A 17,772-nucleotide genomic window follows, 5' to 3' on the forward strand; every position below is an offset into this window, starting at 1 on the left:
TGAAGTCATATCCTTGCGTTTCATACGAGCCGAGTTTCGAGTAGCTATATTATTATAGCTATACAGACTTTTTACTGATTGATACAGTTCCGGATTGATTTAGATCCAGAATCTGGCCGTATATGGGGAATATTTAGAAGTGGGAGGAGTCGGATTTAGAAGTGAAGGCTGAATTCTGCATGCATGTATGCGAGTAACGTTAGTTGTCATGCAGTGACAGCAGCATGACAGACTATATTTGATCTATTTTCAAACTTTTATATAATTATATATAATTATACCTAACTTAACTTAGATGTTATGGACCCCCAGATATGATCATCATAGTGCAAAGGCAAAAGCATCCCATCCTAGAGTTTAAAAGGCACTGTGTTTATGTTATGTTGCATTATTGTAGATGTATTATATTATTTATATAGATCAATTTATTTATTTGATTCAAGTTATTTAATTTTTTTTTTTGACTTTTCCACAGACCCCCAGTAGCCCCTGGACCCGTTTGAAAACCCCTGTTTTATGGGGTTCAAACAGGAATGCAAGTTGCTGTGTCTCAGGCACAAGATACTGTATTTCATACTGTTTTCAATATATGGTCAATGGCTTCCACAGTCGTGCTGAGATACCTGTCATTTCCTTCTAGTGCTCCCAAAGAAAGGCAAGTTACTCAGCAAGTTATGTTCACAGACAAGGAAAAGGAAACTCATATTTTGTAAATGCTATACAGATTAGGAAATGAAGTGCCCTTTCTAAAAACCTCAATACAACATACAATATTGTGATATTCAGGCTGCCCAACCCCATGCAGGCCTTAGTGTTGTGACAAGTACAGTTGAAAGACGTGATGGGAGTGAACACAAACCAGACCACATCCTGCAGTCTCACTTTATGACCTTCTTGTGAAATTTGTGTAACTGCAGTTTCTCAATACTTCACACAAAGCAAAATTTCCAATATTCTTAGCTTATATTTAAATGGCATTTCATATAAACATATTTCATTCACTTAATAATACAAAAGAATACAGCCACATCAAACAGCAAATTTATAACTGCATTTAAGAAAAACACGTTGACATGACACTGACAACTCTGGTCTGTTCTTAGCAACATGAGGATTTTTTTTTTTCTCTGAGAGTAGATGTTTAATACGTAAATGATTTGTTTGAACATATGCAATATATTAAACTGATCTACAAGCTACAAAATAATTTAATATAAAATATAAATGAAATAACTTGAGCTTAGAGCTAGAGGCAATCAAGTGATTTTTGATCAGTTTGATGTAGTTAACCCTGACTAATAAGATTCTGACATGCTGTAAACACCCAGACCAGTACATATATTTTACCTTCACATGTAGCTAAACATCCTAGTAAGAAAACATTCAGAAAGTCAGAGGTATGTATAAAAACTCACATTTTTCGATAAAGATTAATGACAAAATGGCAAATACAATCAATGTAGATATTTTTCCCAGAGCATAAAAACCATTCAGTGCTTTACTGGGTCGTGGTGCTGTATAAACGTTGCGAGTGTCTGTGTTTTCAGCACATTCCGTGCTTACGGAGTGACTCTATGCACTGGAAAGTGGCTCCAAGGGCCCAGCTAGTCTCCATGTTATTTATTTGTCTTGCCAGCTGAAATTTAAACAGAATGACACAGTTAAAGTAAATCACAGCACTGCCCATGACATTTTTTCCTCAAAATATTACAGATAAATCACATACTGCTGTAATTGACCATATACATGTCATGTGTTGCAATATGTGTCCAAAAGTCACCACAAAGTAACTATTTCAAAGTCCTGTTAAGTCAGGGATATATAAATCAAGAGTAGCACACCTTCAGCTCTTTATCAGGCGGGAAGTCAAGCTCCTGAAGAAGTACCGAGATGTAGGTCAGATCCAAACACAGGAACGGAGTCTCCTTTATCCCTCCGGCTGACATGTTATTGCACACTGCACCACAAACAAGAGAATGGATGAATTTTTTGTTCAGTTATTTTTAAAATAAAATATTATAGTAATGATGACACCCTGAAATCTTATTATTGCCACAATACTGGTAATTTTACACTACCGTTCAAAAGGGGTTGGTAAGATTTTTTTTTTTTTTTTATGTTTTTGAAAGTCTTTAGTGCTCACCAAAGCTGCATTTAAAAACTGCAGTAAAAAAACAGTAATATTGTGAAATATTATTATAATTTAAAATAGGTATTTTCTATTTTAATATATTTTAAAATGCAATTTATTCCTGTTATGGCAAAGCTGAATTTTCAGCAGCCATTACTGCAGTCTTTACTGGTTTTTGAAAAATATTTTTGTGGAAACAGGGATACATTTTTCAGGATTCTTTGATACAACTACGCAAAAGGTCTGCACTCTAAAATCAATTTTATTAATTTTAACAGGAGATACAAAAAGACAGGATTCTTTGATAGAAAGTTCAAAAGGACAGCATTTATTTGAAATAGAAATCTTTTGTACAAAGTCCTTTTTGATCAATTTAGTGTAATTAATTAAGAGTTGCACAAAATATATACTACAAATACAACCACTTTCAATTACAAAAACACTTACCTTTTTTGGCACCTTCAATGTAATCACGGACTCTGACAGTCCCCCCTGCGATTTCATCTGAGGCAGTCACAAAGTGTTTCAAAATGAGTGAAGAAAGAAAAAAAGCCCATGTTTGAATCAGATCAAATGACTAATCTCTCACCAATGAGGCCCAGATCCACAGCCCTGTCGTAGTAGTAGGAGAATGCATAGAAGTCCATGTCTTTTACTTCTTCTGTTTTTCTCACCCGTTTGTAGATAATCTTTTCCACTTTTCTAAGGCAAGACTCATAGATGGGCTCCCCTGGAACAGAATACATACATAAGTGATTCAATAAAACACAAACAGGATCACTGTACATTGATAAACAGGACTGTGTATCAAAGTAATTTGTGCAACTATGTTCTTAAAAGTCCCTGTTTATTTTATGCTGGATGACTGACACAAGAATGTATATATAACATATATACACACACGCATATTATATATAAGCAATAAGGTACAAGAGTCTGCGCTGTATCGTGAATAAGTCACAGCTGAAGGGCACTGCAACCCCTTCAGCCGTGACTTATTCACAATACAGCACTAGCCTCGGGTATCTTATTGCTTTTATAAAATGGTTACCACACAATACAAATATTAAAGCCAGAAATATGTATCAATGCAACTTTCACGAAGTAAACTGTCACTAAAAGCCTTCCTTCCGCTGGAAAAAAATAGTCCCTGACCATGCACAGCAACAGAAGTTACATTATTACGCCATTAGATGGCGGTACAGACTGTCTTTATGAGTGTGTCAGTCAGTAGCAAAGACTTTTACATTGAAAAGACTGAATTGTTGTGAACACAGAACAAGACCCAACTGACAAATGCTTTGACTGATGCTGTCAGTCACGGGAAAACCCCTTAACTGTTAAAAGGACAAGATAATACATCAAACATTTAAACAGATTTTTTATTATGAACATAGGACTGACCTGAAGTAAAATGCTAAATCTGAATGCAGGTAATAAACTCACTCACTCAATCTCTTTATCTCAATACTCTTTTACATATTACAGTAAGCTTCAATGAACAATATCAATTGAGAACATATAGTTTATGTTGCTAAGAGTGGTTGATAAGTGTGTTCTTAGTGATACACAGAACCGTTGGGTGAAGCGGTCATAGCCGTGTTTTATCGTGAATAAAACACAGCTATTGAATCAAGGATAGGAACTATCCATTTTATATACATACACACACATATATATATATATATATATATATACACACATATACACATATATACATATATATATATATATATATATATATATAAACCTAACCCAGACAATGTATTTCATACCTGCTTTCTGGCCTTTAACAGTATACAGTACTTCAGCATGCTCCCACTGTCCAGAATAATCTGAGGCTAGACATGGACTTATCAGCTCTTGGGGTCCTGGTACTGGGGAAAAAAAGCAACCAAATGATTTATACATATCAGCATTTTTACTGCCACTATGTGGAGTAACTGTGACACTGCTGAGGAAGACAAATCCAAACATGAGCTCTGCAGTGCCACCTGGGGGCCAAACACAAGAGCACATTTACACAAACACATGCCTGTCTTTGCTCATAATAACCTTAAAACCCACTCAGAGAGAAGCGGGATAGTCTCCTACAATGGATAAAACTATAAACAAAGAAATCTGATTACATTTGTAGTGGACTAAATGTAAAACTCAGTAATAAACTGCATGCAGAAGCTATTGCACTGATGACAGTTTCTCTCTCTGGACTCAACTAAATCAGTGCAACAGCTGGCCACCAAGGAATTAATCTTCAGTGTGTTATTAAGAGATTAGATAATGGCTTATTTATCGAGTGAATGAGGTCTTTAAAAGCCAAAGATGAAGAGAGATTGTAGACCACATACAAGGCTGTCCTTCAATCCCTCCCAACACAGCTAGTCTGGCTGACATCAAACCCAGGCCAAGGTAACTACAGAGAAAGAGAAGAGACATTAAAGAAATTAATATACAAGATATAAAAATACAATACACTACCGATCAAAAGTTTAGGGGTCAAAAAAGAGAGATTTTTTTAAAAGAAATAAACACTTTTCAAATAAGCGCTCTTCTTTTGGACATTCTTTTCATCAAAGAATCTTGACAAAAATGCATCATGGTTTCCACAAAAATATTAAGCAGCTCGACTGTTTTTAACAGTTTTTATCAAAAATGTTTCTTGAGCACCAAATCAGCATATTAAAATGATTTCTGAAGAATGGATAAATCACAAATATTTCAGTATTTCATATGAATGTAAGAGATATGAGAATGGCACATTTTGGAGCCTTTTGAGCAACTGTCATACACCATAAGTGATTCCTCAACACTATCTTGACTTTGAAACGTCAAAGAGTAAAGACTTTGCTTAGTTGGTCACTGCTGGATGGTTTGTGGTGTCAAATCTCCTGCCATGAATAACTAGTAATTCTAGTAATCTGGAGATGAGTCGCACGATGGGATTGTAATTGGAGGCTTGTGTGATTACACTCTAATCAGGAGAGCGAGGCCAGACGAACACACACTGCCTCATAAACACTTGTACCGTCGACACTAATCATTGCACTAACATAAGCCCTGGATACCCCTGACCAAGAACAGGAACCAACGAGTGGTGGTGTTAAACATTGGGCAAGTCACATAACGGCCGCTGAGGAAACTGGATTTTTTGAACAGATGGAGTAATGTGGTGATACTGTATGTCTGAGTGTTGAGGATTCTTAAAATGGATGTACTATATCGGATATCTGCAAATATAAAGAGATTTTCTTTATTTTATTGGTATCAGTCAGTATGGGATATTTAATTTTTCATGCTCTTTTTCTATATTTTTACATTTAGATTACCATCCTCTAAAAAGCTCACTTAACATTAATCTTTGAAAACAGTTTTAAAAAAAAAATGTAATCTTCAACAAATCTAAAAATTAATATCCATTTTCATGCATTAAATTATAATGTTGTGCTGCCCGAGTTAACTTGTAGCATTTAAAATAATTGATTTCTGTCTTTAATCTTTCATTTTTTATTTATTTTGACAAAATAGTATAGAATTTTAAAAGTTCCAGCCAGAAAATATGTTTCTCCAAATGCTCACTGAGAGCATGTATACATGTAAAAATAAATAAATTAATAAAGAAAGAAAGAAAATGCCATTATCTTTTACGTGTTAACATTTTTTACAAAAGTATCTCTTCTACAGAATTAAACAGCATGATATTGCTTTAATCGTTACTTTCTTTACCACACATTTTGATGTCAACTTATGCCCTGCCCACTTTACCTGTGTGAGTAGAGGGCATGACTGATGTTGAACATCTGAAACGATGTCACATAATCAATAGGTGAGGTCTGGATGGTTTTCTGTACAGGAACAAAACACAAACAAGCAAATATTGATGCATAAAGGTTGCATTCTTATCTTCTTAAGCGGGAATCTGGTAGAATGACAAATACTACCATCACACATCAAATATTTTCATCACTGCCTACATTGGCAAATTTCTTGTCCAGAATACTTTTTAAATACAATATTAGTCAGCAATATTGCCTAGTTTGCCTAGTCTAGTAGTTGTAAATTCAGACTATGTATTTAACACAACATCTGTCAGCCACTACAAGTAAGCTGTAATCTGTAGAGCAGTTCCAAACATGAGCTCAGAGAGGAACTAGAGCTCTCGGAGAAACTGTGTAATGACATAATAAATTGGTCCTCGATCCAAAAACGCCTGTACAGGACCTGACCTAGTTCAAGAGAAAGAATCTCTCTAACTCTCTCAGCCCAATGTACAACAACCTTCATTTACAAGGCCTATGAGATTAACAGGACATTTGCAGATTAATGCATAGGATGGGAGACCATCATGGTAGTTTTTTAAGAGAGACATGACTTCATCAACATGGGTATACAGCATGTACATGGCTCACTTCATCCTGTAGTGCAAAGGTGATCTGGGTTGAGCCTCCTCCTAAATCCAGCATGCCTACTGTAGGAGTCTCAGTACCATGAAGAGCACCTGTGAAGGACAGACTTTTTAAATCACTTTGACAAATCAATCTAAGAACAAACCAAACATTTTCAAGGAAAAATAAAGAAAAATGTGTTTGCAAGTGGGCAGGGTGACTATTGAAGTGTATAATAATATTTTTGAGTCCAGATTAAGCTTTGACTAAATTGTTGCGACATATAACGTGACTAATAAAATTGCTTACCTATTAAAAAGTTTATGGTAATCCAAGCTGACATGCCTGTGTAAATACAAATGTGCATTCATTGTTAGCACAATAATTACATTTTCCTTACATTTTTTTATTTCACTGTACTACAAAACATACTACTTTCTTGCAGTCCAAAATGAACATCTAAACTGCAAAATCATTTTGTTTTGAACTTCTGCAATGTTTTCATGTCAGGCAGAAAAATACAATAATACTTTACTGCACACACACATTTATGGCCAGTGACAGTAATATAATACAGAGAAAGATGGATCAATACTATTATTTATAACACAAAAAGAGCTACATCTAAAGGCCAATTCACACTGCACAGATACCAACAAACACAGGAAATCAAGTTGGCTGTTGGATTGGATTTAGAATTTTATGAAAAATAACTGTCATGTTCACACTGCCCCGACAGACATGACAAACTTCGAGTCAGAATGTCTATACGTATCATTTTTAGCCTGAAAAGAGGGTCTACAAAACAAAAGAGGTTATGGGTGAAGCCGTGGCTGCTGGGTGGGTGATGGGAAAGACATACTTGAATTTATGCAGAGAATTGCAGTTGATCTGAACAAACTATTAGAAAGATTAAATACTCCAGCTTTGATATTTGTTCACTGTTTATGAAAAAATTTGGTTGCAGTGACAGTAAATTCTTAATTTATGTCAGGGGTGCAAAATAATCAACTGGTAACTCATGATATTTTGAAACGCATTCATATTCAGTCACGTCTGCTGTGGTTTATTTGTGTTCACACAGCTGCACTGAACAGCATCCATTAAGGCTTTTAGTCCAAAAGTGAGCATACTTGGAGAAATATTGATATATTTACACACGCTAGTTTCATATTTATTAGACAGAATCATCATTTCTATTCATTATCCACTGATTTATGCGATCTGATGACCGTTGGCGGCTTCCTGTGCTGTCTGTTTGTGTTTTCACTTCCCAGAGAAATGTTTCTACACAAGAAACATGAAGCTAATAAACACACGATTACAATAGTATATGATTTGTGTGTGATTTTCATGAGGTTTGGAGTATTTTCATATCAATAAAAGATGTTTACATTAGAGTACGCCAGAGTTTGTTGGTGTTTGTTGGAAAATCATACCACACTGCTCAGACATTCCAAGACCCGACAAACACAGACATTCGGGTAAAAACAAGACCCGACAAATGCCAACAGTAATTCATGATGACAAATCAACTGTCATGTTCTGTGTGGTGTGAATTGGTACTAAATAGGGTTTTATATTATACATGCAATATTACTTGAAACTGTCAAACTTAAAAGACTATTTATTAGGTGCTGAAAGGAATAATATTAATATACAACGCCAACTTAAAAAATGCCAACGTTTAGGACCATCGGTAATTGGCCTCTGGCTTGTCAATCACTGCCTGATCTTTGTGAGAGACGACTCCAGTAACTTTCCAATCCACAGGCCCGACAATGTTTTGTCAGGAGACAGGAGTAACAACTCAGATTATGAGTTCCTGCGGTGTCCGACATTGTTAACACGACACAGCGAATGCGGTGGTAAACACTCGTGTCCAATAATCATCGAGTTTTGGGAGGCGTCTTGAAATGTGTGAAGGAGGGGGGTGTGATGCGCTCATAAAAAACTGTAACAGCTTTGGTTTCTTAAAAATAAACTATGGAATAAAGAGAATAAGAATAAAGTCCTGATTGTGTGTAGCACCTGCAGGTATGCAGATCCATCTGACAGAGCCTACATCAGAAACTAGCATGTTTTATTTAACAAGATCAGAAATTTGATATGAATGTGATATATATTTGATGAATAGAACGTTCAAAAGAACAGCATTAAATAAACAGTCTAATTTAATGTGTTCACGCTGAAAAAAAATTTCCTTTCAAAAGAAAAAAAAAGAAGTACTGACCCCTTTGAACAGTAGTGTACATCGCATGCTGGTGGATTCTATGCATTTAAAGAGCTTAGCATTAACATATAGTCATGGCCTGGCTAGATCACTAAGACTCTGGTGTGTTAGTGCATCATTGGATCTTTTTGCTAAAACTCTTATAAACTGTATGTTTGTTTTGAAAGTAGGTTGCTTCTGAACAAAGTATGGGGCTTTAGCTTTCAGAAATAACCAAACTCACTTAGTATCTAAAACTCCACCCCTCCATCCCATTCCCTCACATATACCACTTAGGCACAGCATTAACAATAAGTCTGTATGATTTGCTGTGATGGACTAATCTGGTTGGGTAAGCTTGTGTGTCCAGGAGAGTTTAGATTCACGCTGATAATGAGACTGAGATTATCTGGTTACGGGACCTAAAGAGTTTAAACATTAATTTTACAACAAAATCTCAAACACAAATTGCTACCCATTAAGCAAAGACAACTTGTATATCAACAAAAAAAGCAGTATTAATCTGGCTTTTGTTAAACACTCAGTTTGCCCATGCTAGTTTTTGTTTCTTTAAAAGGAATTTACTGCCTAGCAAATTAATGGCCGCTAATCTGTTTGCTGAGATTATAGTGCACACGGGACATTATCCTCTGGGCTCATTATTACTTGTGTGAACTATTTTAAAGGATTGGATTAATGTCCCATATACGCATTATCTATCGTTAATATACACACAGCTCAAGCTATTACTGAAGAAAATTTCAATTTACAACTTATATGCTAGAAGCGCAAATGCTTGACCGCGGTGACCAGAAGCTTTTGACGAGCTGAGTTAACATCTGCCAGTTTCACATTCCTGACGGACAGACTTCTGCATGAATCATAGCTCAGCAAGAACCTTTGTCAGCTGTTTGAACTTTCAGGATGTGCTTGCTCAGTTTTCCTAGTCCAAATATTAAAATAATAACCCTAAAATGTTCAAAGAAGTTTGTCACACAAAACCCAGTTGATTTGTTAGCTGAGACTGTAAAGTCATGTTTTTAACTTCATGGCTAATATACACTGACTGGCAAAAAAAAAAACTAAAAAAAAAAAACTAAAATGGATTTAAATAGGCAAATGCATACGAGTCTATGATTGTATCATTATTGCAGTGTTATTATGCACTGATGGAGTGTGTAGCTTTTTCATGTAGGAAGACCCATCATGGCCATATGTGAAAGAATGGTTTTGAGGGAGCATGAAGACACATGAATTGGCACCTCTGAGTCCAGATTTAGATTCATTGAAAGTCTTGGAAATAATGTTGTGATGTTATGATGTTGTGAATTTAAAGGTCCCGTTCTTCGTGATCCCATGTTTCAAACTTTAGTTAGTGTGTAATGTTGTTGTTAGAGTATAAATAAAATCTGTAAAATTTTAAAGCTCAAAGTTCAATGCCAAGCGAGATATTTTATTTAACAGAAGTCGCCTACATCGAACGGCCAGTTTGGACTACATCCCTCTACTTCCTTCTTTAATGACGTCACTAAAACAGTTTTTTGACTAACCTCCGCCCACAGGAATACACAAGGGTTGCGTTTGTAGAGTGTGTTTGTCACCATGTCGTCGAAACGCTGTTATTTTCATCCCGCAGTCCAATCACTGGGTCTGATTCCGGCTCAAATTGATAGGGTAAAATTAAAGACATGTTTACAATAACACTGAGCGCGTGCATCTCCACGTTATGGTAAGAGGCGTGACCTTTCCGGGCAAGGTTCGCTAAGCTGCTGTCAAATCACAACACAGGAACCGCTGGCACAATCAGAACTCGTTACGTATTTCTGAAGGAGGGACTTCATAGAACAAGGAAGTCATCAGCCCGTTTTTATGACAGTGGAAACAGCGGTATACAGATAAGTAAATTATGTGAAAAATACTGTATATAAAAAACATGTTATATTGCACACTATAAACACAATCAAAGCTTCAAAAAACCACGAAATACGGGACCTTTAAGGTCTGGTATATGGTAGGTTACACAATGCTTAAAAGTTGTAGTATATTCTATTATAATTTGAAAATTAACACTCTTGTTTATTACAAATCTGACATTATTAAGTAGGGCAAAGGAGAAATTGACACAGTACCTTCATCTGTGCCATCCATGATTGACACACTTTCTGGTCTATAGAAGAACAAGGACTCGCTAAACACCTCCCTCACCTGCAGCAGAGATATTTTAGGTTTAATGTAACAAGACATGGTCAGGAAATAGGAAATACAAGAGAAAAGGCTGGACAAGAAATGCCTGAAGACACAGCTCTCATCTCTACAATCTAATTAAGCCTTTAGTGTATCAAAAAAAAAAAAAAAACTTTTACTCCACCCTTTACAGTAACTTTGTCTAATATCACTCTCCAAAAAAATATGTTGTAGTATTCCTCATATGTAAACTGCTTTGCAAAAAAAGACAACATCTGCTAGCTTAACAAATGTAAATGAAACTCTGAAACTTTTAATATATAGTAAGCCCTGAGTTGAATACAAGCTGCAAGAGGTTATAGAGTGGTGCAAGTATGACAACATGACGTCAAAACCTGGAAGACTAAGATTATCCTATGGGGAGTCTGTGGTAATCCCTGCACCACTCTATACAGTGAAAGTTTGTTCTCTGACCTTGTCCAGCAGGATGGTGGCCTTCTCCCCAGGCAGCAGTCTGAGCCCTGCCGTGGCTCTGAGCATGAGAGGGGAAGAACTCCACAATGTTTCAGGAACTGTCTCTTTAGCGACCTTTAACAGTGTCAACAGCCCCTCTTTACTCTGTAAAACATCAGCTACATTAATATAACCATCAAACTGCAGACGGAAAAAACAACACTTTTGCAAATTTATTTGTGAAGGGTTCAAAACTATACAACTTAATCACATTTTACTGGTTACCTTTTCTGGGTCATCAGCATATGCAGACAGTCCAGGTTTTATAGCTTTAAATGTCTCGTGGGCTAACTTTGGAGCTTCTGTTAACACACAAAGACAAATGTTAGCATTTAAAACAGTGAAATATCATAAAATTGATTTAGAAAATATACTTACACACTACCATTTTTGGGGTCAGTACATTTTTTAAAAAGAAATTAATACATTTATTCAGCATGGATGTATTAAATTGATCAAGTGACAGTAAAGAATTTCACATTGTTACAACAATTTCAAATTAAAGCTGTTAATTTGACCATATACTCTTCAGTGTGTCCTTTGACCCATCAGGCTTAGCTGGGATGTGTACATCCATGTGTGTGTGCGCCTGATAGCACAGACTATTTGATGTCCATTATAATATGACAATCATAGATTTAACAATAAAGGCTAAAGCAGCACTTAACTGATTTAGCTAAGAATTGGGATGCGATAACTGAGCCATTGGACGATCAGCGCTGCGCTAGGCAGTAAACCTAATATCTGTGGATAACACCCACAGTCAACATACCCCTTGTTTTACTTTAGTAACACAATGGTATTTTGCAGGTATGGAAGTTGATTTAAAATAAATAAATAATTATGCAAGAATGCATTACAGTGCTTGGCAGTTTTTAATTATGTGTAGGCTACTAGTTTTCAAATATCACAAAAATTCTTTTTCTATACATAGTTATAGTGATCTAACCAGCCCTTAAAAAAATTACCACAGTAACTATAATATTCAAAACACCATAGCCATAATTATTGGCACTACTACAAACTCACAGTGAATTAATATTTGTTATGCTTTATTAGATTTATTGTAATATACACTGCCCTCCAAAAGTTTGGAAACACCCCTGGCAAAGTGTGGTTTTGGACGATATCAGCATAAATCCTTATCATTTTTTGGTGCAAATTACATTACAGTAACTTGATTATCATTATCATTGAAGACCAGCAATAATAATTTTCAATTTGATTACATTATAATAGCAATATATACACATGTCAAAGTCAGACATGCCCCTTTGCCAGCTGTGATGCCTGGTTACTGGTTTAAACTTGGCCCAGGTTTGTAAAAGATTTTTGGGTCAGCACACCTTAATAGCTTCAACAATTGATTGCCAGTTAAGTTTAGAATACAATGAACCAATTAGGACCCAGTTTAGGTCAGATAGCTGCTAATGGTGGATATTTTGATGAATCGGAAATTTAAGTTTTTTCTATGTATAAACTGTTTATGTAATAAAATATGTTTTCGTAGTTTTTGTTGTCCCTTATCAGTGCAAAATGATCACAAATTAAAAAGGATTCACGCCAATATTGTCCAAAACCCCACTTTTCTAGGGTGTTTTCAAACTTTTGGAGGCCAGTGTATATCTTTTTTTATGAATAACTATCAATAATTTTTGTAACTATGGTATTTTGGTGGGAAGTGTTCACCACAGTGTTATTTTAGTATTATTTATATATAAATTATTATATAGGATGGTATTTATAACATTTTGAATTTTTATATTTTCAGTTTATGTCTTAATTTAGCTTTAATTTATTTTTATTTCAGTTTTAGCACTTCAACTTCAACTTCAATTTCAGTTAGCTGCCAAAGCTTTTTAAGTTCAAGTTTTTTCATCTAATATTTATATTTTATTTTTTTAAAAGCTGTCTATCAATTGACAAAAACAACACTGCTAGCTAGTCTGTTGTACTACATAAATATTTGAAGACTACATTTACAGACAAAAAATTCTGAAGTTGTTATGAAAAGCTTTTGTTATGTTGAATAGGCTGGAAATGTGGTCTTATTTGCAGTGTGCTGCTTGCTTTGACCCTTTCAAAAACCCTTAACGTCCCTAATTTGAACTTTCGATTATTAGTCTTTGAGTGGACTCAAATATCTCTTAAATTTTAACATACCATTTGGCTCCATCTGAAATTTGAAGATGTGAATCCTGGTTCCAGTGCTTCCAGCATCAAACATAATACCATACTGGAAATTTTCACTGGCCACATGAGCTGACGTCGGATGTTTACGGGTATCCATCTTATACTGGGGCAGCTGGTCAGATACCGGTGGCTTGGAGTCATCATAATGACGTTTGACATAGGTGAGGTAGACCACCAGGCATCCCACAAACATGAAGATGAAAGCTAGCTTTGGGAACCTCATAATGGCAGCCAGAGGTACATGATGTGGAATTATTTTCCCAGTGCAGCAAGCTCAACAGTTCTCCCCACTACCTACAGAAAAACATGAAAAACATCATATAAAAAAAGGAGTTCATTTGCTATGAGATAAAGAAGTATGAAATATCAATGACCCAAGTGAATACAAAGTCATTTGTTTACATTTTAATGAGAAGATATGACTAACAAAGCTAACAAAGATTTACACGTTTAACAAAGCCAAGACATGCAGTATTTATACCTGTTATCACTGCAAACAATACATGAAATTCACACATAACAAAATGTCTTTATATTTTCTGCCACAACTATGACGTTACACAACTTGTAAAGAAATTACTACAAAGTTAGTAACGTTACCTAGCAACACCTGAAAAAACAAAACAACTGCTGCAATTTTGTCAGTAATGTAAGATTTTCTGACTGTGATGACAGTTCAACAGATGGAGCAATTTAATTTATTCATTTATTTGAATTATGGATTTGTCGATATGTATAACAAATATCTTAAACATTATGTTTTGTGTCTGTCATGTTGAACCATAATTGGCGACAGGCAAAAATACACACATTGAGTGGGAATATACAAACAAGAGATACACCAAAACACACTTTGTAACATGGTGAGCATATTAATCTAAATTTAATAAACACTTGTACTTTATTTTAATTTTCTCTCACAAGAATAATGTGAGAATAGATAAATCTCATTGTTAAGAAACAACAATAATATTTTCCGTGTTTATAATATTTAAGATCGTTATACCTAGTTCTCTGTAGCAAGATCATTTTCCCTCATATGCGAGTCGTGTTTTCTGTATCGATGAATAGCCATGATGAGATTTTGACATGTTACTCCTTTTGAAAAATTGTCATAACTCTTCTGGTCTCGTTTTGATTACGTCAGTAACTTAAAACGTGGAGGTGACGTGGCGCGAACGCGGACGTCACGCGTTCCGAAGAGAAGACAGACGCGACGCGACCTCGCACAAGCACATAACACAGCACTTGCAGTGAATAGTTTTTAAAGCCATCTCTTTATAAATCTGTAAGCTATTTAGAAACAATAATAGCGCCACAGTGATTTCTGTTTGTCCCCGTAGCCCTGAATCCACTGTGGTTGGTTCTATTTGTTTTTCAGGGCATAAATCCAATTACAAAATCAGGTCGTTATTTTTGGACATTGATTGTCACTTCTATTCCTTCCTCCATTTCTTATTGGAATAACCTTTTTGATTATATTAAGTGGTCATATGTTTGGTCACTCCCTCAGAATTTTTTTCTAACAAATAAAGGTAAAGAAATATCCTATAAAATTATTCAAAGATGTTATCCAGTTAAGTATTTTTTACAGAAATGTAGAAGTGACATTGATACATGCTGCTCTTTTTGTGAAGCCTCCACTGAAACTGTTGATCATTTGTTTTGGTAATGTCCCTTTACTCTGTCTTTCTGGGATAATATTGATGCTCTGATTGTCCAAAATGTGTTTTGTAACTTTTCTTTATCATATAGTCACATTCTTTTTGGGTTTTATGTTAAAGACAAGAATCTAGCCTACTTAATGCAAATTTTTGTATAAACTTTCTTTTATTTATTGGAAAGTTTTATATCCATAAGTGAAGATACATGAAAAGTAAACCCCACTTTAACTTTTTCAAACAAGAATTGAAGATGTATTTAAATACAATTTCAACTTCTGTTAACAAGAAAGCAATGAAAACATCTAGAATTTGTGCCATGTTTAATATTCTTCCTTAATATATTTGTTTATCTATTTGCCCTCTTTTTTTTTCTTTTTCTTTTCTTCTTCTTCTCTATCTCTTCTCTAATTTTTGAAATGTTTTTTTTTTTTTTTTTTGCGTGTGCCAACTTGTTCTGTTTGTTAATATTGCAATTTAAAAAAAGTAAAAAAATAAATAAATAAATAAATAAATAAATAAAAAGCACTTGCAGCATTGTTTGTAATCAGGGTTTGAAATTAACATCCGCCAGATGCGGGTAAAAATCAGCCGTGGCGGTTAACGCTGTCAAATCACTAGCCACTTTGGCTTTTTTTTATTATTATTATGTTTACTCACTTTGCTGGGGAAGTTCGTGTAAGCCAAATCTGAACAAATACTCAACTCGTGAGTCATCATGATATATTAGGCTTGTTTGAGATGCGCCTAGCCTCGCCTGAAGTTCAGCCGAGAATAGGCGGCTGCAGTGAGGGGAGGAGTGAAAAAAGTGCAGGCAAGACGGAGGGTGTTTCTCAATATCCCTCCTAGTTTCCTCGCTCCTCCGTCCTCCATCCTATGACCCGGAAACCGATCGAGCTCAGCCATCTTGAAGGACATCTCAATTCTCTCCCTGCGTTCCATTCGGAAGGGCTCATCCCTATGCCCTAATCCCTTAAAAGGGTTTACCCTCCGGAGTGAGCTTCGAAGGGATGAAAGGGTGAAGGGGAAAAAAAAAAATCTCTCTTTGGAACGGACTTCTGCGTCATCTTAACGAGACAATTAGAAGAGGAGTAGATTGTGCAAGCTGCACCCTTTGTTTAACGTTAGTTTATTTATTTATTTATTTTAGGTTTATCACATGTAGGCTATTTTAAACATTTGAATGGACTGATAAAGGGAGCTGTAAAGTATTTTTGTTTAGGTACAATGTCGTTTTGACCATAATAATGTATCTAACTCGTATAAATATTACAGTAGTATAGAAAAATACTATCTATACATTTATAGGTAAAATTGAACTCCGAGCCCCCTGTACCTATTCTGTGACGTCAAACAACTTCCCTGTGCAAAGGATCATGGGGGCCCTAAGTGTCCATCAGTTGTACCCTTCGAAATCCTTCATTCCGAAGGGCCCTTTGAAGTGGCCAGGTTTGAGCACTTCGTTTTAGAACGACCCTTAAATATGGCGGCCATGATTATTTTCACTCCGAAGTGCCCTTCGGAGGGCGATATATCCCGTTTGGAACGCACCGACAGAGGTGCATCCTTTGCGGAAGTCTTTCTCGTGGAGAAACCTGATGCACGCATAAATTCTCCTCCCCCTTTATATCTGTCACAATAATTTAAATGTATGCTTTAATGTATGCAGTTTAAATAAACTTTAAGACGTCGTTTAAGACTTCCTCAGCTGTTTCAATTTTGATATCATTTCTATCGAGAAATTACTACTGTAATAATTAATTATGTGTTTAGTTCTCACCAAAGCTCGCGCTATATTGCTGTAGATAGTGATGGCCGATTTCGAAACACTGCTTCATGAAGCTCCGAAGCTTCATGAATCTTTTTTTTTCGAATCAGTGATTCGGAGCGTGTATCAAACTGCCAAAGTCACGTGATTTTAGTAAACGAGGCTTCATTACGTCATCACTGTTTCAAAACTGACGTTTTGATTACGTCAGTAACTTAAAACGTGGAGGTGACGTGGCGCGAACGCGGACGTCACGCGTTCCGAAGAGAAGACAGACGCGACGCGACCTCGGACAAGCACATAACACAGCACTTGCAGCGAATAGTTTTCAAAGCCATCTCTTTAGAAATCTGTATGCTATTTAGAAACAATAATAGCGCCACAGTGATTTCTGTTTGTCCCCGTAGCCCTGAATCCACTGTGGTTGGTTCTATTTGTTTTTCAGGGCATAAATCCAATTACAAAATCAGGTCGTTATTTTTGGACATTGATTGTCACTTCTATTCCTTCCTCCATTTCTTATTGGAATAAACTTTTTGATGATATTAAGTGGTCATATGTTTGGTCATTCCCTGAGAAATTCTTTCTAACAAATAAAGGTAAAGAAATATCCTATAAAATTATTCAAAGATGTTATCCAGTTAAGTATTTTTTACAGAAATTTAGAAGTGACATTGATACATGCTGCTCTTTTTGTGAAGCCTCCACTGAAACTGTTGATCATTTGT

General features: G+C 35.6%; 1 protein-coding gene across 1 annotated transcript; it reads right to left on the minus strand.

The window, feature by feature from the left end:
* Positions 1-868: 868 nt before the first annotated feature.
* entpd6 (ectonucleoside triphosphate diphosphohydrolase 6) lies at positions 869-14,776 on the minus strand. The gene is made up of 14 exons (XM_048191284.1): positions 14,622-14,776; positions 13,586-13,909; positions 11,648-11,724; positions 11,384-11,527; positions 10,855-10,930; positions 6,823-6,858; positions 6,538-6,626; positions 5,894-5,973; positions 4,480-4,544; positions 3,907-4,008; positions 2,721-2,861; positions 2,579-2,635; positions 1,842-1,957; positions 869-1,636 (listed from the first exon to the last, which is right to left on the minus strand). Exons 2-14 carry the CDS (start codon positions 13,836-13,838, stop codon positions 1,544-1,546), a joined length of 1,329 nt encoding a protein of 442 aa, XP_048047241.1. The 5' UTR covers positions 13,839-13,909; positions 14,622-14,776; the 3' UTR covers positions 869-1,543.
* Between the last annotated feature and the right edge of the window lie 2,996 nt (positions 14,777-17,772).

The sequence above is a fragment of the Megalobrama amblycephala genome, linkage group LG5 (genome assembly GCF_018812025.1).
Source record: "Megalobrama amblycephala isolate DHTTF-2021 linkage group LG5, ASM1881202v1, whole genome shotgun sequence".
In the NCBI taxonomy this organism is placed as follows: Eukaryota; Metazoa; Chordata; class Actinopteri; order Cypriniformes; family Xenocyprididae; genus Megalobrama; species Megalobrama amblycephala.